At 38.5% G+C, this 26,902-nt stretch overlaps 1 protein-coding gene across 1 annotated transcript in view; it reads left to right on the forward strand.

Moving 5' to 3' along the window:
- lrriq1 (leucine-rich repeats and IQ motif containing 1) overlaps positions 1–26,902 on the forward strand; it is a 183,768-nt gene that overhangs the window by 92,465 nt on the left and 64,401 nt on the right. Inside the window, exons 17-21 of the mRNA XM_072552684.1 lie at positions 458–943; positions 2,882–3,110; positions 18,601–18,717; positions 22,887–22,973; positions 24,693–24,835. Coding sequence (XP_072408785.1) covers positions 458–943; positions 2,882–3,110; positions 18,601–18,717; positions 22,887–22,973; positions 24,693–24,835 — 1,062 coding nt within the window. The remainder of the gene's footprint in view (positions 1–457; positions 944–2,881; positions 3,111–18,600; positions 18,718–22,886; positions 22,974–24,692; positions 24,836–26,902) is intronic.

Here is a 26,902-nt window from a genome sequence, read left to right on the forward strand (position 1 = left end):
AGAAAAATAATTGCATCGACATAATGTCCTTTTATATAAATCTATTCAATTCACCTCAACTACTCCAGAGTAAAATGTAATGATATTTTTGATAGAGGGTAAATTTTAAAAAGAAATTGCCTGCAAGTGCTGTAGTCAGATTTTTTTTTTGTACGATAAGGAAAATGGTGCCTTCAGAGTGGTAGAAACTGAGATTAATTTTATACCTTTGATTCTCTTTCAGTGTCATACAATTGCCCATATTGAAAATTTAGAACATAAGTCAGTGTGATCAATTTAAAGATCTCCCAACTTTTTTCATGTACAGTATTCCATTGAAGTCGCTTCTGTCCCTGAATTCCTGATAATGTTTAGGCTGATATGAACTTGGCTGCTGTCATGCCATGCTAATCCTTAGCATCAGTATGTAAAATGCAGCACTTTGTTTTTAATTCATATTTTTCCTTTTTAATAACAGATTGGACTCTTTGGACATTACAGGAACATGCTGTCAGCACTGTGATGAACTAATGCAGCTGGCTGAAGAATGCAGATATGCCCATGAGTATGGAGAATCATGCCTCACTGAACAGAAAAAACATCCTAATACTCTTCATGAGGAAGAACTCAGTGTTGAAAAGCAATATAATAAGTTGACCATCAATCATACAGAAGGAAATAGCCAGAATGCTGACAGAAAAGTTGTTTCTGACCCAGTTCAGACTGTTGTTACTTATGCTTCTGAAGAGATGAAGCAAAGTGATCAGTCACATCTTGCTTATCAGGATTCTGAGCACAGTGACCCCAGACTCCTTGTAAACCAAGGGGGAACTACTCTGCAGGATTTCGGAACAGGCAGAAGTCCACTGTATTCTAAATATAACAAAGTAGAGTCACAGCAGCAGAATAAAGAGCATGTGATGGAGAAACATCAACAACATATTTCAGAAGACAACTTAGAAAAGTAAGAACACAATTAGAACGTAGTTATAATTTATGTATTGGGTTTTATGATAGCTCAGAATATTTGGAAATTCAATAAGTGAAAAATAAACAGCAGACCTGAGACCATCTAATCAATAGCAGAGGCTACAATCTATGTTAACCACAATTCATTATTTGTTATTAAGTCTTGGCTTCGAGAATAACGAACTTGTGTGCTTTCCATTGCGTGGAAGTTGAATTATATGGCTGATGTGTAGTGAAGATGGTTGAGTAATGTAAGAAGCAGAGATTCTGAGATTTTCAGAAAATACAGTATATGATAATATTTTAGTGTTATGTCAACCAGCAGTTCAGTAGAAATAAGAGCACTTCCAAATTTTCTTGTTCTCTTAAACTTTTTTTTTCAATATGTACTGTGGTTAATATGATAATGTGACTTACAAATAGCTTCCTTCCTCTGGTTTCTCCATTCTTATGATTCTTTTTTACATGGTTTTCTAGTTTAACCTTGTGAAAATTACCTAAGCCAGCCAGAACATGATTTATAAAATTGCAATAAACAGCAAGAAGACTTAGCCATCCAAGAGCTGTGGTGTGTAAAAGGAACTATGTAATATGCTTAGGACCAGCAGTTTTGTGGTCAGATCTCATCATATTCTAAGTTTTAGAAAGCACACAAATTGTTTGTTTAGTTTTCTTCAAGCATTGCTTGCACGTGTTCAAGTTTTCTTGTGCATTATATTTAAAGAGAGAGTTGTAAACTGTTGCAGCACAGAAGAAGGATATTCAGTCTGTCATATCTACCAGCTCTCTTGCAAGAGCAATTCACTTTGTCTCTCTCCCCTGACTCTTCTCCATAGCCCTGCAAAGTTTTACTTTCCAGATAATGATTCAGTTCCCTTTTGAAAGTCAAAACTGAATTAACCTCCACCACAGTCTCAAGACATATGGTCAATTAGTTCAACAACTAGGAATTTGCATCTATTTTTTCTTATCAATAACGCTTTTTATTTATTCATTGGATGTAGGTGACATTTTCTAGACTGATTATAGAGATTATTAGGAGTAAAACCATGAAGAAATTTGAATGTGAGAACTAAAAATCCAAAAATTTTAAGATTTCTAGAGATAAGGACATCATGTGGATCAGTGAACAAATGTGAGGACTGAACAGAATTTGGTATTCATTAGAATATGAGCAGCTGATATATACTTAAGCTGGGGTTTATGGAATATAGACTGTGGGAGGCCAAACAGGGGAGCATTTGAATAATTGATTTGGAAGTGATAATGGCACAATAACAGATACAACCATTGTTGCAGAGATGAAGAGAATTTGAGAGTATTTGTGGCAAAATAGAATGGTAAAGTTGTAAGTTTCATCCTCAAACAATGACTGGGATGGAATCAATGGCAAAAACATGGAGTTTGATGCAGCACTTGCAGATTATGATTTCAATCTTCTTGGTTTTTACTGAGGAAGTTGTAAGTTATCCGCAACCAATGTTGGGGAAGCACGCTAACAGCACAAACAGGTTAGGGGTGCCGAGGTGTCCTATGGAGGTACAGCTGGGGGTTGTAAGAATATAATTTAGACTGTCACCCTCAAATGGCATGATGTGGAGGCATGTTGGTGAGAAAACAAAAGGTAGAAATAGATCTTTGGGGGGTTTAGAGGTAACAGTGGAGGCAGCAGGGATAGCCACTTACAAAATAATTGACAGAAGGAAAAGAAGTGAGCTTTTAAAATAATTTGTCAAAGATTTTCTTTTCAATAAATGTCCATTCTAAGCCAGTTAAGTTTAAGACATAATTGAATACAAATCATTCAAAACAAAACTAGAATAACTTTATCTATTTAAAGATTAAACAAATAAAAAGTATTTTGTATTTTAGATAATTATTTTCTGTTTGTCCTGATTAACAACAGCATGTTTCAATACCTTTGTGTTTGCAGCTATGCAGCTATTGTTTTACAGTCCCATTGGAGAGGATACATTGTTCGTAAAGAAATTCAAATGTGCATGATACTTCATAATGCTGCTTCAGTGATTCAGGCTGCATGGAGAGATTACTGCAACAGGATGAAAGTTGCCTTCCAGAAAACTACTCAAGCTCCATCTAGAAAATGCAAAATATTTGGTGGAAGTCAAGAGATCAGACATAAAGCTGTCACTATTATTCAGGTTAGACAAAATTAATAGGTAACATTTACTTTAGCAAATATATATCTCGTATATATTGTGTAAAAGTCAAAATTTTAAGACTACATTTAAAGGTTCAATTTATAGGGTCAACTATTACATGGACATTAGTTTCGAGGGGCTGAAATTCATGCTGCAGTTCGAAATACTGTATTATTATCAGAAGTCAATTTGATCGCTCAGCTAATCTCGGGTAAAGAAGAAAAACACAATGAATTACGGTAAAGGTAATTACCGAATAAAAGCAAGAGAAGCAAGAATGAATTACTAGTAGTAAGTTTTATTTCAAACTTATTTTAAAAATTTAACATGTCAAAGATTTATTGAAATCCTGCAAAATTACACTGTTCAGCGTCGTCATGGCCTGTATAATGGCCCACTTAAAATGAAACATTTATTAAATTCTGAATGTGTAAGCGTCTTAAACATTTCTGCCAAATTCTTCTGTATTAGAGATGTACAGCACGGAAACAGACCCTTCGGTCCAACTCGTCCATGCCAACCAGATATCCCAACCCAACCTAATCCCACACGGCCCATATCCCTCCAAACCCTTCCTATTCATATACCCATGCAAATGCCTTTTAAATGTTGTAATTGTATTAGCCTCCAACACTTCTTCTGGCAGTTCATTCTATACATGTACCACCCTCTGCATGAAAACGTTGCCCCTTAGGACTCTCATATCTATCCCCTTTCACCCTAAATCTATGCTCTCTCGTTCTGGACTCCCCCACCCCAGGGAAAAGACTTTATTTATTTATTTATCTTATCCATGACAGACATGATTTTGTAAACCTCAGCCTCCGATGCTCCAGGGAAAACAGGTCACTTCTACACCAGAAGCGATTCCAATGATCCAAAAATGTGAATCCTTCTCCCATGCACCAGTCATGCATTCATCTGCTCTATCCTCCTGTTCCTGCCCTCACTAGCTCGCAGCACCAGGAATAATCCAGATATCACTACTCTCGAGGACCTCCTTTTTAAATTCCTGCCTCACTCACTATATTCTCCCTTCAGAATCTCATCCTTTCCCCTTCCTATACCGTTGGTTCCAGTGTGTACAATGACCTCCTGCTGGGCCCTCTCCCCTGGAGAACATTCTGTACCCTCTTTGAGACATCTTTGATCCTCCCTGGCACCAGGGAGGCAACACACCATTCTGATATTTCTCTGCTGGCCACAGAAACGTCTATCTGTGCCTCGGACTAGAGAGTCCCCTAACACAATTGATCTCTTGGAACTCAACGTACCCCTCATTGCATTAGAGCCAGTCTCGATACCAGAAACTTAGCTGTTCATGCTACATTCTGCTGAGAATCCATCACCCCCTAAATTTTCCAAAATAGCATACTTGTTTGAAATGGGGATAGCTACAGAAGATTCCTACGCTACTTGCCTACCTCTTACCTTTCCTGGAGTTAACCCATGTCATTGTATGTGCAACCTTTTCCCCTTCCTATGACTGCCATCCATCTTATCCCCTTGCTCTTGTAAATACTTCATTGCTTCTAACTGTCCCTCCAACCGATCCATTTGATCTTACAGGATTCGCAACCAGCGGCATTTATTGCAGATATAATCCTCAGTAACATGTACACTCTCTCTAAACTCCCACATCCAACAAGAGCATATCACTCTACTTAAGGCCATATTTTGCTTCTTCCAATCTATAGACCCAGAAAATAGCACTGTCTTAATCCTCTACAAAACCGTGGGCGGCACGGTGGCACAGTGGTTAGCACTGCTGCCTCACAGCGCCTGAGACCCGGGTTCAATTCCCGCCTCAGGCGACTGACTGTGTGGAGTTTGCACGTTCTCCCCGTGTCTGCGTGGGTTTCCTCCGGGTGCTCCGGTTTCCTCCCACAGTCCAAAGATGTGCAGGCCAGGTGAATTGGCCATGCTAAATTGCCCATAGTGTTAGGTAAGAGGTAAATGTAGATGTAGGGGTATGGGTGGGTTACGCTTCGGCGGGGCGGTGTGGACTTGTTGGGCCGAAGGGCCTGTTTCCACACTGTAAGTAATCTAATCTAAAAAAAAACACTGCTCCAGGCTTACTTAATACTTATGGCATATATTTTTAACTTTAATCAAGAGACATATCTCAATAAAACATAATCAGGAAAGCAGACTTTCTGTTGGCCACACTTAAAAATATTGACTTATCTGTTTCTATGGTGTGACTCTCCCAAATAGGTTCCACCGAGATTAGTTGTGAATTTCACTGTTTGTTAATTTTCCCAGATGCACTCCCATGTCCAGTGATACTGAATTCAAACAGCAAAGGGAGTAACTGCGTAGGTGCACTGCTGTATTAGTTAGCAGTATGGGTTTCTTTTTCTCTCTCTCTTTTGCACTGACCTCACCATGTACTGTCTTTGTCTGTTCCTTTCCCTTTTAAAAGGGCTGTTGTTCTGACCTTTTTTCTCCAAAGTTCCAAAACAATGCAACAGCATATAAAACTACTCCTGGAATTTGAGGAAATCACCTCCAACACCTAAAATACCTCAAAGACAAAGGAGCAGCCTGTTACAGCCAGAAATTTTTCCCATCCTCCATCTTGGATTACCCAGACTCCCATTTCCTGCAGGATTAGAGTAGAAATGGATATATTCTCAGCTTGGACTGACATGAACCATGAGTCTCCTCCCATTTACTCTCGTAATGAATTTCAGCAAAATTAACAAAGTTGTCAAAGAATTAAAGATATGTAGCTAAGGTATCTCACTTTTATTCAGATATAATGGCACAATTAAAGTGATTAATTTTTTAACGATATAAATGTTTGGATGTATCGTGAACAAACTGCAATGAGTACCGACAGACTTAGTACCTGTGTGAATGAATGAATGAATGAATGAATGAATGAATCAAAATGTGCTGTAGTAAACCAAGTGGGCTAAGTAGAGTTATGAATGAATGAATGAAGAGAGAAGCAATATAGTAAACAAAGAGCAATGACTCGAGTTACTGGTCTGAATGAATGAATGCGATTTTGTTTAAGTGGGTAATTGGGAACATGCAGTTTCCTTTGTAAGAGGTTTATAGTGCAATATAGTAGGTTCGACTTTTACACAAGATATATAGAAAATACAAGATTTTGTGGCCAACATTAAGGGGTCGACTTTTACATGAGACTGACTTTTACAGGAATATATACACGAAGGATATTGTCAGAAAGTTTAAACAGATTTAGTGTTCCTCAACAGTAAAATACTTTTTTCAGTAAGAACTAGTGCTGAGTGTATATTGCTTGCAAGAAAAATGTGACTTTGGATCAATGGTTCCAAAGGTCTCCTCTATTGGATCTGTTAAAGACTGATTAAAAGAGTTTGATTGCTATAATTTGTCAACAACACAATTATCAATAGCAAATTACTTATGTTGTATGGAGCCTTTAGTGTATAAGTATCATTGTGCCATGCAGTCACCAGGATGATAGATAGCAAAACACAAAAACATCAATGAATTTATGCTACAGAAGGGGATCATTCATCCCATTGTACCTGTGCCAGCTGAATAAAAGCTGTACAGCTTGGTTCCATTTTCTAGCTCTTGATCTGTCATTCTGTAGGTGATGGCCTATTTCTATCTTTGTAAATATGCTGAGAGTTTCTGTCTCCAATACCCTTTGCAGGCAGTGAGTTTCGAACTCCACCACATTCTAAATGAAGTAAGACTCTCCTTAATTTCTCACTCTGCCAATTACTTTGAATTTATGCCCCTTCGTTATTGCCCTGTCTGCTAATGGAAAGAAGTCCTTACCATTGACTCGACCTTGGCCTGTGTCCCAGCTAAAGAAAATATTCTTTACCTTCTTATCTATCTGTCCTACAACCTTCGGGGATTTGTGAATGTATACTCCAAGGTCCCTTTATTTCTCAGTATTCTACCTTTTTTTGTGCATTTCCTTGTCTTTGTTTGTCTTCTACAACTGCAATGTCTTGTCATTCTCCAAAATGAATTCCATTTGATGCTTTCCTGCCTCATCCGTCCATTAATATGTTCTTGCAGTCTATAGATTTCTCCATCATTTCAACCGCACAACCATTTTTGTGATATCTTTAAACATTTTAATTGTGCTCAGTGTGTACAAGTCGAAGTCATTAATATTTACCACAAAAACCTGGAGAAACCCAGCAGGTCTGGCAACATCTGCAGAGAGAAAAACAAAATTAATCTAGTCCGGTATAACTCTTCTTCAGAACAGGACCCAATACTAAATCCTCCAAAAAGCCACTATAATTGACCTTCAAGTCACAAAAATACTCTGAACATTACTTTCTGCTCCTTATACTAAACCAATGTTTGTTCCAGTATGCTCCTTGTATTTTAGATAATTCAATCTCAAGGTTCTTACATTTTTAACCAAAGTTTTCTGTGGGATCTTGTGAAAAGCCTTGTCAAATTAATGTAAACTACAACAAATATATTACCCTCCTTATTACCTCTTGAAAAAAATTGATCAAGTTAGGTTCAGCACAGAAAATGATGGAGAAATTCAACAGTTCTGAGAGCATTTGTACCCAGAGAAACAGAATTAACATTTCAAGTCTTCCTCAGACTTTTCTTTAATGTGATAATCCTGACAAGGCCCATGGGGAGTCATTTAATTAATTTCCCCCTGGAACCTGTTGAGTATGAGTTTCTTTGGTAAAAAGCCTGTCCAGAAAGAACTCATCACCTGAGCCCTTTATAAAGCAGACCCAGCTGCCCCTCTTCCATGATTATGTTGGTACCTGGGTGTCCTTGGACAGGGAGCACGTGGTGTCCATCAATGCTGTCAATGCCTTTAGAGAGGTGGGCACCAGATTGCTTTACTTCCCCCTCCAATTCCATTTTGACTTAGCCCCTTCCTACTCTACCCCCCCACCCACCTCACTTTTGATGGCTCGCAATACCCAAAATGAGCTTTACACGTACAATTACTAATTGGCTGCACGGGTGACTACTGGCAATGGTTAATAGTTAAAAGCGAAAAATAAATTCATGGTGGTTTGGTGATAGGAAAGTAATTTGGTTGTGTCTGATAGCACTTCCAGATGTATAAAAAATATCAGACCCAAAAGGCTGTTGTGACACACTGGTGGTATCCCTAACTCTAGACAAGGAAGTGCAGTCCCTTCCTGTTCCAGAGGTTTGTGATAACATCTCTGAACTGGTTGATTAAGAATATCTATTAAGTAGACCAAAAAGAGCTCCAAGAGTGTAGCGGTAGTGTCCCTTCTGCTGAACCAGGAGACCTGGGTTCAGGTCCTATTTGCTTCAAAGGAGTTTTTAAAAAATCCCGGAACCGGTTGATTAGAAAATATAAAGCAGACCCAGGGATGGATCTGCAGAACTATCTGTCCCAGGCTGGAACTAGCCAATTCAAGAGTGTGGTGCTAGAAAAGCACAGCAAGTCAGGCAGCATCTGAAAGGCAAGAGAATTGATGTTTCAGGCATAAGCCCTTCATCAGGACCTAGCCGCTGTATGCCACGAGTAGTGGCTCTATTTTAATGTTCAACAATAAACCCCAGCTGGGCTTTCTGAGTTCTAACACATAACAAGTTCTTGCTTACATTGCCTGGTTAATCTGTGCCTTTCTAAATTGTGACTTACATTTTCACCTCAATTTTTTTTCAATAATCTATTCACCAATGATGTTATGGTGACCATCACATAACCACTTCTTCCACTTATAAGCACTCACACAGAATGAGCAGTCTTCCAGTTCTCTGGCACCATGACTTAGCCAAACAGGATTAAAAAATTGCAGTTAGAGTCTACTATTTGCTTCGTCTGAGATAAATTATGTCAAGTTCATGCAATTTATTCACTTCTAAGTGTGCTCCTGAACATTTCCTCTCAATACGTTAATGCTATCCAATATTTCATATTCCCCCTTCCCTAAAATACTGCCTCACCCCTCTTTTGAGAGACAGGTATGAAGTGTTTCATTAAGAACTATGCCCACTTTTATGCTCTTTATATATATTTGGTACATTTTCTTTGTTTTTTTTTCTTTAATCTTTCATGGAATTTGGGCACAGCTAGCATTTTCATCATTTTCCTTGACCTAGTTTGCTAAGTCATGTCAACCACAATGCTATGAGTCTGGAGTCAGATATAGGCCAGACCACAAAAGGACAGCAGATTTTCCTCCATCATTTATTTCCAAGTGAAAAACACAAAATGTGTCTACAATTTGGAACATAATCTGCAGAGGGTGGATTGCAGTTGAGCAGAGGATATCAGGCCCTCATTGTCTTTGTAATCACAAGGTGACAATAACAAACCCACAGTTTATGTATTATACTGAGCTGGGAAAAACAAAAATTCAAGAGCTAAATATCTATTAGCTGCAAACTAATGCCCAATTTGGGTTCCGCCATGGCTACTCAGCTCCTGATCTCTTTAAAGCGTTGGTTTAAACATGGATAAAACAGCTGAATTGCACAGGTAATGTGAGAGTGACAAACCTTGACATTAAGGCCACATTTGACTGAGTGTGACATCAAGGAGCCAAGTAAAACTGGAATTAATGGGAAGCAGGGGGCAAACTCTCCCTGGTTGGAATCATACCCAGCACGAAGGAAGATGGTTTTGGTTGTTGGAGGTCAGTCATCTCGGCACAAGGACATCTCTGCAGGAGTTCCTCAGTGTAATGTCTTAGGTTCAACCATCTTCATCTGCCTCATCAATGACGTTCCCTCGATTATAAAATCGGAAAATGGGGAATGTTCGCTGATGTTTGTACAATATTCAGCACCATTTACGACTCCTCTCAAATGCTCAAATGCAACAAGATCTGAACAATATCCAGGCTTGAGTTGACAAGTGGCAAGTAACATTCGTGCCACATAAGTGCAAGGCAATGACCACCATCAACCACCATCCTGTGACGTTCAATGGTGTTACCCCAGTATCAATATCTTGGGGGTTACATTGACAAGCAATTCAGCTGGACTGGCTTCTTAAACACAGTGGATTCAAGAGCAAGTCAGAAGCTAGTAAGTCACCTCCTATCTCCCCAGAGCCTATCCATCATCTACAAGGCACAAGTCAGGAGTGTGATGGAATATCTCCACTTGCCTGTTTGGGTGCAACTCTAACAACACTCTTGATCTATTTTTATCCTTTCTAAGAGCTATGCTAAATCTAGCAGTATTATCGAAAGTGTCACCAAAAATGTTGCACTGCTGATGTGTCTTGCACCTGTCCATCTTAATTTTCTATAATATCCAGAGTTATTCCTTGCCACAAACTGGCCTAAAATTTTGATCTGAGTGCATTTGAAGAGTTTTGTGCCCTTTATACCTTTAAAATTGACTTTATCAGCAACTAATACTACCACCCGATTGTTTCTGCACTTCTCAGCAATTTATTGACATGTTTGATCATCCAGCCCCCTTTTACTTCTTTGACATCTATAGTATACTTCCAACAATGTGGTTGATTCTCATTTCAATCCATGTTTCAACCTCTAGTATTCAATCTTATCTCTCAGTTGTGATTGTTTCTTTAATCATTATAGCAATGCTGCCATTTTAACACCTCCTTTATCCAGTCTGCAAATCCTGTAACCAAAAATGCTGGTTTGCCATTTCTACATTTTAAATGAACTAGATGGATTTTGGTAATTAATCACATAGCAGTTCCTATTAACATCAAATAGATTCCTTTATAAATATTATTTGATTTTCTCAAAAAATTAAAGACATTTTTGCTGGTTAATATTTTTTTAAAAAATCTTGTTGGTCCTCCATATGTTTATTAATGAGTTTTTTTTTCTTGGTCTTGAAACTTCCTTCCTATTCTTTCTGATTAGCAGTGTACAGTTGCTTAATTAACCCCTTTCTCCGACTGAACATAGGTGTTACACTATTCTCCCTCCCAGGCCGATCACTATCCAGTCCTTTGTCTATCTGTTCTTCACTATCTTTGGGCTCCATCTCCACCTATTGTTCACTCCTTCCCCCCCTCCTCCATCCTATCTTCTACATAAAACCAACACTTTCCTAGCTTCTGAAGAAGGTCTATCAAACCTGAAACTTTAACTCTGATTTCCCTCAACAGCTACTGCCAGATCTGCTGAGCCTTTTCAGGAATTTCTGTTTATATTTCTGATTTCCAGCATCTGCACTTCTTTTGTTTTTTTTTATTTAGGTGTACATTACTTATCCTCCTGTCAAATCTATTTTAATTATTCTGTCTCTTGTATCTCTTTAAACAAAGGCAAAACATCCAGAAGAATGCTGTTTTCATCACAAGTTAGATCTACCCTTTCATTAATCAACCATTTACATTTTATGTTGATAAAATCTTTTGTTTTTCTTTCACTTAACCCACCAGTTTTTTTCTTTTAGTCTCTCTTCAAATTGTATACTTGTTTTGGCTTTATCTGTATACTTTCAATCTAAACCTTGTCTCCTGTTACTAAATATCAGTTTTGATCTTTGCACTATGATGTCATCCTGGGCTTTGCTAGTCCTTTGGTTTAGCTTAATTCGAGCGGGAACATTGAGAGTGATGGGTAGCGTTTGAACCACTGTACATTCCTGTGGCTAGATTTTCCAATTGATAGTGGAAGTGAGATCGTGTGTAGAAAGAATTTGACAATCATGTTCCCAGAATGCACATTGGATCCCACAATCTTCAGATTCTTTCTTCAATGGGACAGTGGGTGTATGATTGGAAGTTGGAAACTCGCATGCTTCCAGTTATTTTTAATCAACCAGCTCAGATGTATAACAACACACATTCTAGGTTGGTGGGACCTGAATCTCAGCCTCTTGGTTTAATGGTATGGACACTACCACTGTTCCACTGGAACTCTACATGAATGCTTCCAACTTATATACATTTTGACCATGTTTATTAGCTCATTAATGGGCCTCAAAGGAAGCATTTGGCAGGAAATTTAAGATTTGTTCTGACTTACTGTTACAACAAAATTAATCAATGACAAAACAAATGCATAAAACATTACCCAGGTAATCATCAATTAAAATGAATGATGTGACACCTTATTGCTAATGTCTAGTCCAACAAGGTGCTTTCTTCCTGTAGTTAATTATGAAGTGGAGGTAGCCTGCTTCATTATACCTGCATCTGACGGAACTGCCTGTGGATTGCATCTTTATAATGGTGCCCGTTGGGACTCACCTACAGGCTGTTCACTGGCATTACTGCAGAGGCAGTTTCAGTCATAGGACCTTGCAGCATAGATGGACTGAGGCAACATTGGGGTGGCCTCCTCAGCTTTTTCAGTGGCTCAGCATTCATGGTGCCCTTCTATACTGGATGATGCCACCAGTCAGAATGAATGCAGCTAGCCGGACAGAGAGAAAACAGCAGTGGGCTCTCTGGGCTTCACATCCACCTCTTGCTTACTTCCATCCTCCCTATCTTCAGCATATGTGCCTTTCAGTTCTGAAGAAGGATTGCTGGACCTGAAACACGCTCTCTGCTTTCTCTCCTTCGATACTGCCAGACCTGTTGAGTTTCTCCAGTTGTTGCTTTTTTGCTTCACATTTCCGGCATCTGCAGTTTTATTTTTTGTTTACTTCGTGTTTTGCTTTCTGAGAAAGTGGTTAACCAAGTCACGATTGAACATGTGCCACATGGACTCCTCCATTATCTGATATGGAGAGCAGTGTATACATTATAATTCAAAAGTTTGCTTTCTGTATTATTGATAAAAGCTGAAATGTATCTGGCCTATTTTTTGTACCAAAAACAAGTAACAAGGGCCTCACCTGGATATTAATTCCCACCCCACACCCCCATCCCTACTCTCCCAGCACCAACCTGAGGACTTCTTTTGATGGTGGTGCAGAGACCCAAAATTTGGATCTGCTTCTTTAAACAAACTCCTGGGGTTCACTTTGTTCAATTTTTTCTCTGAAGTAAAATAGTTGATAACTTTACTATTAAAGTTTAATTCTAAACATACGCAAATTCATCATCCAGGTTGTTTATATATCATTTTCAAATATGCTGACTGAAATGCAGATATACATTTTCTACTGGAAGAAAGGAATGTTTATAATTCGTACACCTATAAAAGCTACAGCAAGTATATAATAGGTACAGTGTTATATTGGAATGCTGCTTTCCGTTTCCTTTTCTTTCTCTGTCACACATTTAGTCTTGTAATTTGCACATAGATGCAACCTTTTTGGGTGGTACATTAGTTGTAATGAGTCATTCTGGATGGCATATCTTGTGAAACTTTCCCTCTTATATTGAGACTCAGTTCACTCTCAACTGTCATTAAAACTTAAAGTCCTGGTAGCAGGCTGCGTAGATAAATGTGATCACACAGTGGGTATTCATTCGTAAATCCTGCCATCCAACTTGGCTGGGGCTCAAACAGGCTCTGGAAGCTGTGAAGTATGAATCATGAAAGCTCCCTGGGAAAGGAGCTCATACAGGAATGATTCTTTGCCTATAGTCACAGACTAATTGCACGTTTGAGGCCTTTGTGACTCAAAAATGCAACTGGCTGATCACTGTGGGCTCTAATGCAATCATGTGAGTGCAATCATGGAGGGAAATGAGCAGTCATCACTAAATCCAATACCTCACCATCTAACTCTCCTCATCTGTGAAATGATTGGCAAATTAATTCATAAGACTGGAGAAACCATTGGTCACTTTCATAATCCATCTTTGTGTAATGTCCATGGAGCCCCAAAAAGCACCAGTGCCACAAATATTGAACACCACAGTCAGTTTGAAAGTAACTGGCATGGAGTTCCTACTGAATCCATGTGAGTGCAGACTTGCCTGACAATTTCACATATTTCAATAACTACATCCTGGTGCAGACTCAGTGGTCTCTGGCATTGTCTCTCTGACAACAACAGATAGTTAGCTTTTGTCCTGATGACATAGTGATGGGTCAGTGACCACATTCTATGATGCCTTACTTGAATATCTGCACTCTGAACATCTTCCTCTCCTAATGCTGCACACAGCTGGAGTTGTGGGCTCTGTTGTTGGTCAACAAACACCCCATTTTTTTGTTGCATTCTTATACTCTCTTCTCTTCTTCTGGATTTCATTCTTGTTCTTCCATATTCAAACCTCACTCAAGTCTTTGTTTCGCAATTGCCTTTCCCAAGCTTGTCTACAAGCTGTCATTCTCCTGCTCCTTCCATGTGCCACAGAATTGAGCCAAAAAAGATTGCTGACCTGACACAACTGCAAAATGCTGGCTGTTGCATGCCACCTTTAAACAAATGTAAATTTGTGCCACAGAATTCCTTTGTGGCATTGATCTGATTGAAGTAATTATTTTATTGTAATGAATATTGTATAATTTAAGTGCTTCATATAATGAATATTTATTCATGCAGATGAGTACATTGAGATGCTAATGGACTATAACATTTTAAAAGTGGGTGGTCATAAAAGATAACTAGTGTGTAATAACTGGTGTAGGTGATTAATGTCAATGAATGTATCTTCATGTGACATCATATATACCTCCATAACCCCAATCATTCATTTGCTCAGCAGCTCTCCCTAGCACATCAGACGTGCACCTTATACCCAGATGCACCATCACATTCTCATACCTACCAGTGCTCACCCAGCTCTCATTCCCTGTACTTATGATGTGCTGGTGCTGGTGCTGGTGCCGGACTGATGTGGACAAGTCAGAGGTCACACAACATGAGGTTATCATCCAAGGTTATAGTCCAACAGGTTTAATTGAAAGCACAAGCTTTCGGATCACTGCTCCTTCGTCAGGTGACCTGATGAAGGGGCAGTGCTTTGAAAGCTTGTAATTGGTGCTATGTGACATCTGACTTTGACCCTTACTTTATATTCACCTATTTAACTGTAGCAAACACAACATGCAAACAGGATGTAGGAACAAATTACTGCAGATGCTGGAATCTGTACTGAAAACAAAAAATGCTGGAAACCTCAGGGGGTTAAAATACAAACAATTGATTCTGCCTCTGTCTTGTAACAGATGGAGCAGAGCAGAGAACAGGAATGCCTCCTTTTTTCTGAGCAAAATAGAGGAAATAGCTCTCATCATTGAAGTATTAGCTGTGAAGAAATCCATTACATTCAACATCACAAAGAACTTTGAAGATGATTGTCATGAAGATATGCCTTCTTGTCAAATAATGATTTTAATCCACCACTGAAAACACAAATTGAACTTTCTAAAAGCAGATCTTTTGAAAATAGAAACAAAGCTCATTTGAGTTCACAGCTGAGATGGCAACATAGTTTGCATTGTTCCACAGTCCAATCTAATAGAGATGACATGCCTACAAAAGCCCATGAAAGACAATGACCTGATTGAAATATGAATGAACCATATTTCCTATTCCATTAGGAAAACAGTTTAGATTCTCAACTAGGTGGAGACAAGCCATTCAATTCTAACAACTTCAACGATGGGACCTTGGCTCAAAAGGGGAATTCTGAGACCTGAGCTAATCAAATTACAAATTAATACGGGATCATATTTTAATGTCTGGTCAGTTGGAAAGTATATTCGTACAACACTTTTGATGTTTTAAACACATACTTTCTCAATAAAACTGTCTCTCACCAACTTGATGGTGTGAAGTTCCTCTCTGCTATTATCTCTCTCCAGGTACATCACACAGAAAAATTAAAGGAGAAACTCCATAGCTTTGTCTCCAGAAGAACAGTTGCATTGTCCATGTGCAGTTTTAAATTGTCTCAATGCTGAAAGTAGAAGTTTGCTAAGCAAAAGCAGCAAGGCTCTTTGGGAGGGTTTAAGCAGGGGAATGGGAACCTAAATTGTAGTTCCAGTGTCCAAGAGATTAAGAGTAGTGAAGTCAGAAATATGGTTTCATGGTCACAAGAGTGCACCAGCAAGCAGGAAGGTGGTTTGGGGTGTGTCTACTTCAATGGCAGGAGCATCTGGAACAAAGTGGGTGAACTTGTACCTGGGACTTCAGTGTAGTGGCCATTTCGGAGACATGGATAGATCAGAGACAGGAATGGTTGTTGCAGGTTCTGGAATTTATGTGTTTCAGTAAGAACAGAGAAGATGGTAAAAAAGGGGAAGTTGTGGCATTGTTAATCAAGGGTAGTATTGCAGTGGCAGAAAGGACATTTGAGGACTTGTCTATTGAGGTAGTATGGGTGAAAAACAGGAAAGGAGAGGTCACCCTGTTGGGAGATTCCTATAGGCTTCCGAATAATTCCAGACATGTAAAGGAAAGGATAGCAAAGATGATTCTCAATAGGAGCAAGAGTAATAGAGTAGAGGACTTTAACTTTCCAAATATTGACTGGAAATACTATAGTTTGAGAAGATGGGTTAGTTTTTGTACACTGTGTGCAGGATGGTTTCCTGACACAGTATGTAGACAGGAATAAATGCTGCCTGAACTGCTGTGCTCTTCCAGCACCACTAATCCAGAATCTGGTTTCCAGAATCTGCAGTCATTGTTTTTACCACAGTATGTAGACAGGCCAGCAAGTGGCGATGCTACCTTGGATTTGGTACTGGATAATGAACCTGGCCAGGTATTACATTTGGAGGTAGGTGAACACTTTGGTGATAGTGACCACACTTCAGTTATGTTTACTTTAGTGATGGAAAGGGGTAGGTATATGCCGCAGGGCAAGAGTGATAGCTGGGGGAAAGACAATTATGATGTGATTAGGCAAGATTTAGGATGCATAGGATGGGGAAGGAAACTGCAGGGGGTGGGCACAATTAAAATGTGGAGCTTATTCAAGGAACAGCTATTTTGTGTCCTTAATAAGTATGTATCTGTCAGGCAGGGAGGAAGTGGTCGAGTGAGGGAGCTGTAGTTTACGAAAGAAGTTGAATCTCTTCCCAAGAGGAAGAAGGCATATGTTAAGATGAGATGTGAAGGCTCAGTTAGGGCGCTTGAGAGTTAGAGGTTAGCCAGGAAAGACCTAAAGAGAGAACTAAGAAGAACGAGGAGGGGCCATAGAAGTTGTTGGCAGCTAGGATGAAGGAAAACCCTAAAGCTTTCTATCGGTATATCAGGAATAAAAAAATGACTAGAGTAAGATTAGGGTCTAGATTAGAGTGGTGCTGGAAAAGTACAGCAGGTCAGGCAGCATCCTAGGAGTAGGAAAATCGACATTTCGGGCAAAAGCACTTCCCAATCAAGGACAGCAGTGGGAAGCTGTGTGGAGTCAGAGGAGATAGGAGAAGCGTTATATGAATATTTTTCATTGGTGTTAAACACTGGAAAAAGACAGTGTTGTCAAGGAGAACAGTGTGATACAGACTACTAAACTGGATGGGATTGAGTTTCACAAAGAAGAGATGTTAGCAATTCTGGAAATAGTGAAATTAGATAAGTTCCCTTGGCCGGGATTTATCCTAGGATTCTCTGGGAAGCCAGGGAGGAGATTGCAGTGCTTTTGGCTGTGATCTTTATGTTGTCATTGTCGACAGGGATACTGCCAGAAGACTGGAGGATAGCAAATATTGTCCCCTTGTTCAAGAAGGGGTGTAGAGACGACCCTCGTAATTATAGACCAGTGAGCCTTCCTTCAGTTGTGGGTAAAGTGTTGGAAAAGGTTATAAGAGGCAGGATTTCTAATCATCTGGAAAGGAATAAGTTGATTAGAGATAGTCAATTTGGTTTTGTGAAGGGTAGTACTGTTACACAACTTTAAGGGTATTTAAATGGTTCTAGGATAAACATATGGATGAAAATGGAATAGTGTAGGATAGATAGGCTTCAGATTGGTTCCACGGGTCAGCTCCACATTGAGGGCCAAAGGGCTTGTACTGCGCTGTCATGTTCTATGTTCTATGATTCAGTTTGAAGCTAGCCTAGTTACCAAATTACAAACTGTTAATTCCTTTAACATTTAGAGATTATAATTTAACTGATTCATCCTTCCCCACTCTCTAAGCTGTATTTGTGTGTGAGAGAGAAAATCTGAGCAAATTTTAACTCTTTTACTTAGATCAGTTTTAACATAATAAAACAATTTAGCTTTACTATAAAGCTTGAGTTTCTATGTTCTTTAGTTAAAATGTTTATTTCAACAAATTGCACAAGGAATATGAAAGAAAGAAGTTTCTCAAGAACATTTTTATTTCATAATTTAGGTACAGGAAATCTATGAAACCAATTAAAAAGATTTATCCTAAGTATTCCTCAGCTCTTTTGTACTTTTATCCTGCCTTTGCTATCAACTATAATGAGTTTTGAAAGAATTGTACAATAATTTAAAAATTTCAGCCTGTGATGCTGAGATTGTAACATTCCCTACAGCCTATAGACAAGGTGATGGAATCCTTATGGCATTTTAAAAGTACTGTTCTTTACTCATTTATGTCTCAAAATTATTATATTATTGTTCTGCAAAATGGATAATCCCATGTTCAGTTTGACCCAAATGTTATCATTCTTTTGTTTTCAGATTATTTATATTTCATCACTTCAATTTTTTTTAACAATTAAATGCATTGTGAATTTAATTTAGGCACATTGGCGGGGCTGTCTCCTACGAAAGAAGTTGTCTCATGCGTTAGCAGCTGTTCAAACTGAGGAAGAGGATGCCTTTGAAGAAGTTGATTTGAGTGAATTTACATTTGATGAGGTAAATAAATATCCAAAAATGTATTCCTCAGAGCTAGAAGTTCCTTTTTAAATAATGAATATGGATTTAAGTTATATAACCTTTCTCTTTTATGCATTCATATTTAAAGTACTTGCATATCAATTGTTATGATGGTCAGGGAGAAGAATTTTTTTTTAAAAAGTAGTTGGTTCCCAACAACCAACTTCTATCGATCACACAAGAATTCAAGTCTTGAGACTTTTACGGTGAAATAAACAAAATATATTTCTATAGAATGAACTACTTATTAAGCAACTAATACTCTGAAATTACAGAACAGATATCCTTTATTAGTTTCTTAATACATGATGCTGCATTCCCCACAGAACTGCAGTCTTTACAGAAACCTGTCCGAAGGTACTCCCGGCTTCCAACAGCTGGTTTCTCTTTGTTTTGTTGAGTCATTGGGCTGAATTTTGCCATTTTTTTGCGAAGTGCTCTTATTGGTGCGATTTATGGGGCGTGACCATCATGGTCCTATTTTTGTGTCACATTCATCATTCTTCAGCTCAATAATCATGGAACTGGCTTATGTGGTACATAGCTCATGGAATCATGCATTAGGAGAAGTGGAACTGCGTACCTTTGCTGGAACTTTGCAATGTTCACACTGCTGGCCCTGTTTTTTAAACCCCTGCTTGATAGCACTTCAGGTGCTACAAGCCACAAACTGTTGTTTGCTGTGCAATATTTGACTTTCATCACTGAGGATATGACGTAGAAAGGTAAGATCATCCCTTGTTTTGCAGACAAGGAACTTGGAGGTGCTTGTGGATAGGGTGATGAAAAGGAAGTGGCTCAGAATTGCCAGCAGTTTGTTGCCTATCTTTAGAGACTGAGGTGCACAACACTCAGATATAATATGCTGACTGAAGCTTTAAAAGCCATCTAACCTCAGCATCTCACAATGTTATTGCCCTGCCTCACTGACTGTTGCTTTCTCCCTAACAGTGAGTGGGAACTGAAATATGCAGATTCTTGAAGTTGAAATCAACTGAAGATAACATTGATATAATCAAATGGAAAACATTTATTCAGCAACAGCAATGTTCTCAGAGTGGAGTAATAACCACATGAACTTCAGACCAACCAAGTGATGCTTATAATAAAATCAATAGAAAGTTATACAATGAAAGGGAGTTCAATCCCCAGCTCATTCATTCATACTAGGTTTTTCCTGGCATTCGATGGTACATTAGAGATCCAATGTTCAGATCCTTCTCATCATCTTTAGAATAATGCTCTCAATTCCCTGTTTCCTATGCACCCAGGACACACACCCCTCCTCATCTTATGTCAGTTCTAGTTATGAAGAGTTCACCATGCCACAATGATGTGTCTTGTCTCTTCTAAAATATACCACAGAGTGTTGCACGCATCAATTCCCCAATTTCAGTTCGATGGCCTGATCTTTACAGCCCTGACAGAAGCATGGACAATGTCATATCTCCATCCTAGATCTGTCTATGGTTTTCATAAAGGTGTCATCTGCCATGTTTGGATGGGGTGGCTTTTGGCTTTCAGCAACCACTTCTTTAACCCCGTAAAAGAGGAAGGGGCTTTGAGTTTTCTGGTATGTATGCATTATAGCAATTCCCAGAATATCTGGTGCACACATTCAAAAACTGGCATTGATTATCACAGATAACTGCACCTTGAAGGAGTCATTAAACCCTACATTTGCTGATAACGCACTCTCAAAGCAATGCGGGTATAGACTACAGACCTTTCACCTGAGGAAGGCCGGTGATGTTGGTGAATTCCATTGCCCAAGCTGCTTGACTGCCCTCAACATGGAGAAGTATATGAGCTGTTGTAATCTAAAGAAATAGGGGACATCCTGGATGCAGTCAAGGGTCAAAGATTGGGACAAGCCACACAGGTTCCTAGTTGTTCCTAAGAGTGTGACCTCCCTCTTAGCTGTGTGTGACAATAAACTGTGTGTGGGGTCAGAAATACAGTGACATATTAAGTAACTGTACTCCTGAGACCTCACATCAATCACATTGAAGTGACATATTTTGCCCTGATCCTGGGTGCCATGGAGGCTTTGTGAGGAGTCCAATGTCATGCTTCAATAAGGAGCTCCAAGCTTTTTAACCTTATCCAGATGTAGTTTCAAAACCAAAATACTGACGTTATATTGGGCGAGTGAATTTCAGGTATATAGTCACAATGAAAACATCCCCTTCCAAAAATATGTCATTCTTGAACATTGCACACCATTTTTTGGCTTACTTAGAGGTAAATATGTGAACGTGGAAGCTCCAAAACACTGTCTTCCAGTGTCAGGTGTGAGAAGTCATAAGGACATAGGAAATGCAGTGAGACATCTAAGTTCACAGCTGCATTGGTTACTCATCTGACATGACAGGAAGCAAATTGATGCTGAGTATGTAACTAACATGATTGCTTGAGGCCATCATTCTTAATGTTTGTTCTTCCAAGAAAAAAATGAGCTGCCAATGAATTGCAGGTTGCTTCCAGATCGGTGGCAATACAATCAGTGGACGCATAATTAAAACAATTGCCCTGAGCAGGACCTGACATTGCAAAGAATTGTACACAGCCCCTAAAGGGAAAGCAGTAAGAAACTCCTCCTCCTCTGCATGTACAACAATCATAACTCGACTATCTCTCCCTCTGCTTTAAACAGCAACGCAAGCCACAGAGGTCAACAGCATGTAAGTTAGGACTGAAGAGCCTAAATGGTAAAAATCAATGCAGGTCACACATGTTGGCAGCCTCCAAGTCAGAGCAAAGAGAGTGACCACTAAGAACATAAGCTCCACTTTGGGACAGCACTGGTATGTTTCCATTAAAATGAATGCTTCCATGGTGTAATTGCTACTGAAGATCCAATCCTGAATCCTGAAGATGGGCGCAGTGTTCCAAAGGCAAAGGAAATAAAATATTCAATCTGAATCTATAAACATGAGCTTATTGCTCAAAAAATCCCATAGAATGCATCCTGTGCAGATGCATTAGATGTTCTGCATCCCTGAATGCAAAGTGAACTGGCAAAGCATTGTAAGTCTCCCTGAGCTCCAATGTGGCATTGTGAAGAGTTGAAGTGTTGGGTGAGTTGGTCTGGAAACAGTCAGAATGACGTATTGAGATCTTGGTAGCCATGCCTCCTGAAAGGATTACATATAAGGTGGAACTAGCTCTATTTTTAGCTTTTTGGTGCCACTTTCATTGATTGTAAAATTAAGAAAAAGTTGAGTGGCCTCTCTTGATAGTGTAAAAGTGACCAAAAGTAGCTAATAAGTGAAAACTAAAATCTGTACTTTGAAACTATCATTGTCATTTTAACAAAATTTTAGGTGCATCCTTTTGAAGTGATTTGATTTTATATTACCTAGTGCCCAAGAAAATAGAAAAATCATATTTGTGAGGAAAGATTAAGTGAAGTGATTCATGCCCGTCATTGGGTAGCACCAGGAATTGAGCAAGATTTCCAGAAATTGGATCTTAATGTTTCTGTAATAAGTAGCATTATTATAAATTAACTTGCCAACAAATAAGGACCCCTGAAAGGTTTCAGGAAAGCAGTAATTGCCCCATTCAGTTTCCTCTGTTTTACAAGAAGACACTTTGACTCATGAAATTATGGCAGCAATACTGACTGGGTTGCTGGCAAGAAGTGTTTTCTTTTAAAAAGTCACATGATATGACACTACTGGCCAATTTAGATTTTATGGTCTGTTTGTGGATACAGAAATTACCACCATAATTGTTTTGCCAACTGTAGCTAATCAGCTTTGCTAAGCAAAACAAGCTATAAATTTCATTTAGAAATGGAATTCTATTGGGAAAAGAACATGATGAAATTCCTAAAAAAGAACCTGAAGACAGCATTGTTGTTTTTGGCAAAATAAGTGCAGTCCAAAACACTTTGAAGGATGCATAATCCTACTGGTGCCAAATACATTTTATAATAAAGACATTCAGTATATTAATAAAAGTGCCTCTGTCAGGTTAAAACTGGCGTCCTGAAAAAATGACTTTGGCATACAATGAATATGAAGTCCATGTGAATAATCCTGCTTTACTACCAGTGATTCTTATAGTTTAGGTAAGATAATTTCATTTGTTATTTCACTCCAATTATTGAATCCTATCTGAAAACCTGCTTCTTCACTCAGACCACTTTGGACAAAGACTGGATAACCTCAGAGCCTGCAAGTTCTCCCCAAGCTTTCTCAACTGAAAACCATTATCAGCAACTAAAGGTAATGTGCTGCATTATAGAAACCAATTAGTTCCATTTCTATTTTGAAAGAACTTCGCTGGAATGTTAGGATAATGAATCAAGAAATAAAAAGTTGTAAAAATTAATTACTTCAGAATATCTAGACACCATCACTGCAACAGATGAAATTTGTCACTGATGTTTTTCCCCAATTACTTAAAAAATGTGTTCTTTTATTTTGTTTTTCAGTCCTTTATGTTGCGGTGGTAATTAAGTGATGTACAACAGCTGTAAATTTGGCACAAAATTAGAAAACAATGAATGAAAATATACTGTAATTGTAAAAAAAGACAGAAGCAACGTTTCAGACCGACTTAGATAACAATTTGAAGAACTGCAATAAACCAAAACGTTAATATCTTAACTAACAGCAATTTGATTTGTCTCTCTGCTTATCTTTTGCATTTCAATTCATCTATCAGTTATATGAGACGAAAAAGGTTAGTTGAATTGATCCATATGAAAGGAAGCTTGAGTAGTTTCTATATATTTAGAATGGCTTCACAAATTTGATATTTTAAACTGGAAATTTTTAACTTTGGGCAAGAAGTATTTTAGTAGTAAGAACACATTCAGTTGTTGGTAAAGCAATACGATCATGTTGGATTAAACAACCCTGTTATGGTCTTGAAATTCCACTCAAAGTGGTGATGTAAAGGTGGCATGTAGAATACAAAGTATTGCCCTAGCAACATGCTCAGAATACTTGAAAGCCAGTCAACATTTACCAGCTCACATTTTGACATTGCTAAGAGAATTTTGCTCACACAGGAGTGCTGAGTATTTTGCTTTACTTTTAGTATTTTTGCTTTGCAGTTGGATTTTTGTTGCAATCCTTTTCTAACTAGATTTTCTCTTGTGAAGTTACTCTGGTAGTTTTCACCAATGGTCATCTTGGAAGGCATTTAAACTCTTGCACGCTTGCAATTTTTTGTTGGTGTAATGTTATGTTTCTCATTGGCTATTTTCTTCTTTCCCAGCTTTGCTGTGACTAACTATCTCCATTACAGTATTCTCCCTCTTGGAATTTATGCATTAAAAAAGAATTCCAAAATGGCAATTAGTTAAGAATCGAGAACACTATGCCAGTGGTCAAAATCCTCCCATCCAGATATATGGCAATTATCCATTATTCCATAGAGAAGGATCTTTTTCTTAAAAAATGTTTTATTTTGAAGAAGAAGCGCTTTCAATGTCTTGGACATGTTTCAAGTTTGTGAAGACAATGAAAAATTGTTGGAAATTGCTTATCCAGAACTCTGTTTTTCTCTGAATCGCAGGGGTTTTTTTTGCTTTTAAAATGGTCCTCAATAAATATATAAAATAACTAATAGTACATTACAGGTAAATGTAGAACATTAATTGAAATGAAATTGAGAGAGGTTGGGATAAGGCAATCCTGATGGCCTTGCTTCTCCATGATTATCTTGTGATGTTGTGAACAATTAGGAATGAATGTGGAAACATAAGAAACATAAGAATAGGAAATATCATAGTGGTGACCCAAGTGTGCAAAAATGAAATCTGCAGCAACATGACAAGCTTAAAAGCACCACTTGGCATTGTCCTCTATTTATCAATCCGTTAAAATAGTTTCCCAAATAGAATGTCTGTGTAATGATTTGTTTAAGCATGCCTTAAAATGTAATATATTGTAATTATTTCTTCAAAATTAAGCTGTGTTGTAAATATTTCCCAGACTCCTGCTTATAAAGCCACTGATTTATTTGGTTTGCCAAGGCAACGGCAGCGAGCATGGCAGGATGATGACATCAATAGTGTTGAAAAGTTTGGATCACCATCCCTTTCACCAACGACTACCAGTTTTGTGCAAACTCCCAGGTAGAAACTGATGAAATATTTAACAATAATGAAACATTTTTTTGCAAGGCTACAAAGAGGACCAGATTGTAACTTTCTAAGTAAAGGTGTCTTGAATGAGATAAGATTGGACCCTATGGGCTGATTTTTAATTCAGGGTTAGGGACCCATTGTCTGGATAATTTCTGCATTCTGACCCCACCCTACAGCTATGCAGCTCCTGTACCCATGATCTTCCTATTTAGATATCCTAATTGGGCTTGAGGTGAGCTTGGTGGCCTGTTGGTTGTGCTGAGTGTTATCAGGGTGCTGTAGCTGCCACCGAGCATGAATGACAAAATAAGATGACTGCCATGTTGGAGATATCACCTTGGAGAACTGGCAGCCTCGATCAAGAGAAAAGTGACCCAGTAGCAAAATGAAAGATAATGCATTTGAACTGTTTCAAGACTTCCCAGATCCCAAAATGTTTCAACTTTAAAAAAAACTTTTCACTTCTGCCTGCTTTTAGCCTGGTATCTGAGCACTCAATGTTTACCAAACTGTTCAGGTCTGGCAGTTTATATATTAAACCTCACTTTCTCGATCTTTATGAACCATTAGCACACTCCACAAGGTGCTTAATGGTCTGTTAATTGGAGTGGACTGGATTCCCCATTCCCTCTCTTTGAAAATTGCCACTTATTGTGGAGGCAGTGGGATGCAGTTCACCTTCTCAGAACATGATTGTCGAATCACATCCTTAGCCATTCCCAGCGCCAACGAGCAATTGAAAATCAACCTCTATGTGTTGGTAGTTTTATAGTAAGAATAGATGTTTCAAACTTCCAAAACAAGAGACAATAAATTCTTTCCTTGAACATGGTGGTAGAATCATCAGACAATAACTTGTATGATCATGTTTATACATTGTATATCTATATGGCGGACAGGTACTAGTTAACCATATTGTTGCTGTTTTTGGTAGAAGAAATGATCCACAACATTAATTTAAAGGTTTTAGTTCTTCATGACTGCAGATTATACATGTTTTCTCTTTATTTTCTGAGCATATTTCCTCATTCATGTTTGTGGAATTTTGAATTTGAGCATGAAAACGAACCTTCCAGCTCAGCGAGCAAACCTATATTTAGAACCTCAACCTGAGTTATAAATCTTCTCAAAACTCGCTGATCATGAAGTTTCAAAAATATATAGCTAATAATTGAACAATTTGCATAATTGAAACTTGAATTATTTAGTGTATTATTTAAAAGGCTCACCACGGTGCTGTGGTACTTCAACCCAACTACAATTTTAAAAAAATTATCAACCTCACTCCTCATGCTCCATTCATGCCACTTCATAGCTGGAAGTGCCATAGCTTAGTGTGTACAGTGTAAGGGGCCATGGGAAGACTAGTGAGTGGAGGGGTTAGCGTGACCTTTCTACCCCAGGTTTGCCACCAACGACAGCAGAAGATTCCAACTGGTTTGACTGGAGAAGCAAAGACAAAGCCTAATTTGATACAGAATTATGTATGTATTTGAAAAGGAAGTATATGAAACCATACAGAGGGAAGAAAAATAGAGAAATTGTACCCAAACAGATGGGGTTGATTATCACTAGCCTTAATCTGGTGTTAACAGGAAGGTAATGGCCTCAAAATAATTTAGAAGCCTTACTGCCCTGTTAATAGAGAGAAAGGTCAAATCCATTCTGAGCACTTAAAGCACCCACCTGCTTCAGCAGTGGCAACATTTCAGCACACAAATTGAATTCGTAGGAAGCTACATTTCTATTTTTGTTGGAAAGCATGTGCCATGTACGCTGCAATCATTTCCATGGAATTGCAAAGTAAATTTTATACTTTCTTTTACTGTCTAATGGAGTTGGAATGCTGTGTTAAATCACACACAAATTATCCCCCTCATTTATAATAGCAAACCCAACCTCCACCACACTGTACCATTTACTGATTAGGGTTGAGGAAACCTGCTACTGGCAAGCTTTACATTATGACTTAGGTTAGAGGGTGGACCAATTTCATTCCTCGTCTCATTCTTGCAGTGGTCATAACAATATTGTAAATTAGCCAGATGCTTACAT

Source organism: Chiloscyllium punctatum, chromosome 32 (genome assembly GCF_047496795.1).
Source record: "Chiloscyllium punctatum isolate Juve2018m chromosome 32, sChiPun1.3, whole genome shotgun sequence".
Taxonomy (NCBI): Eukaryota; Metazoa; Chordata; class Chondrichthyes; order Orectolobiformes; family Hemiscylliidae; genus Chiloscyllium; species Chiloscyllium punctatum.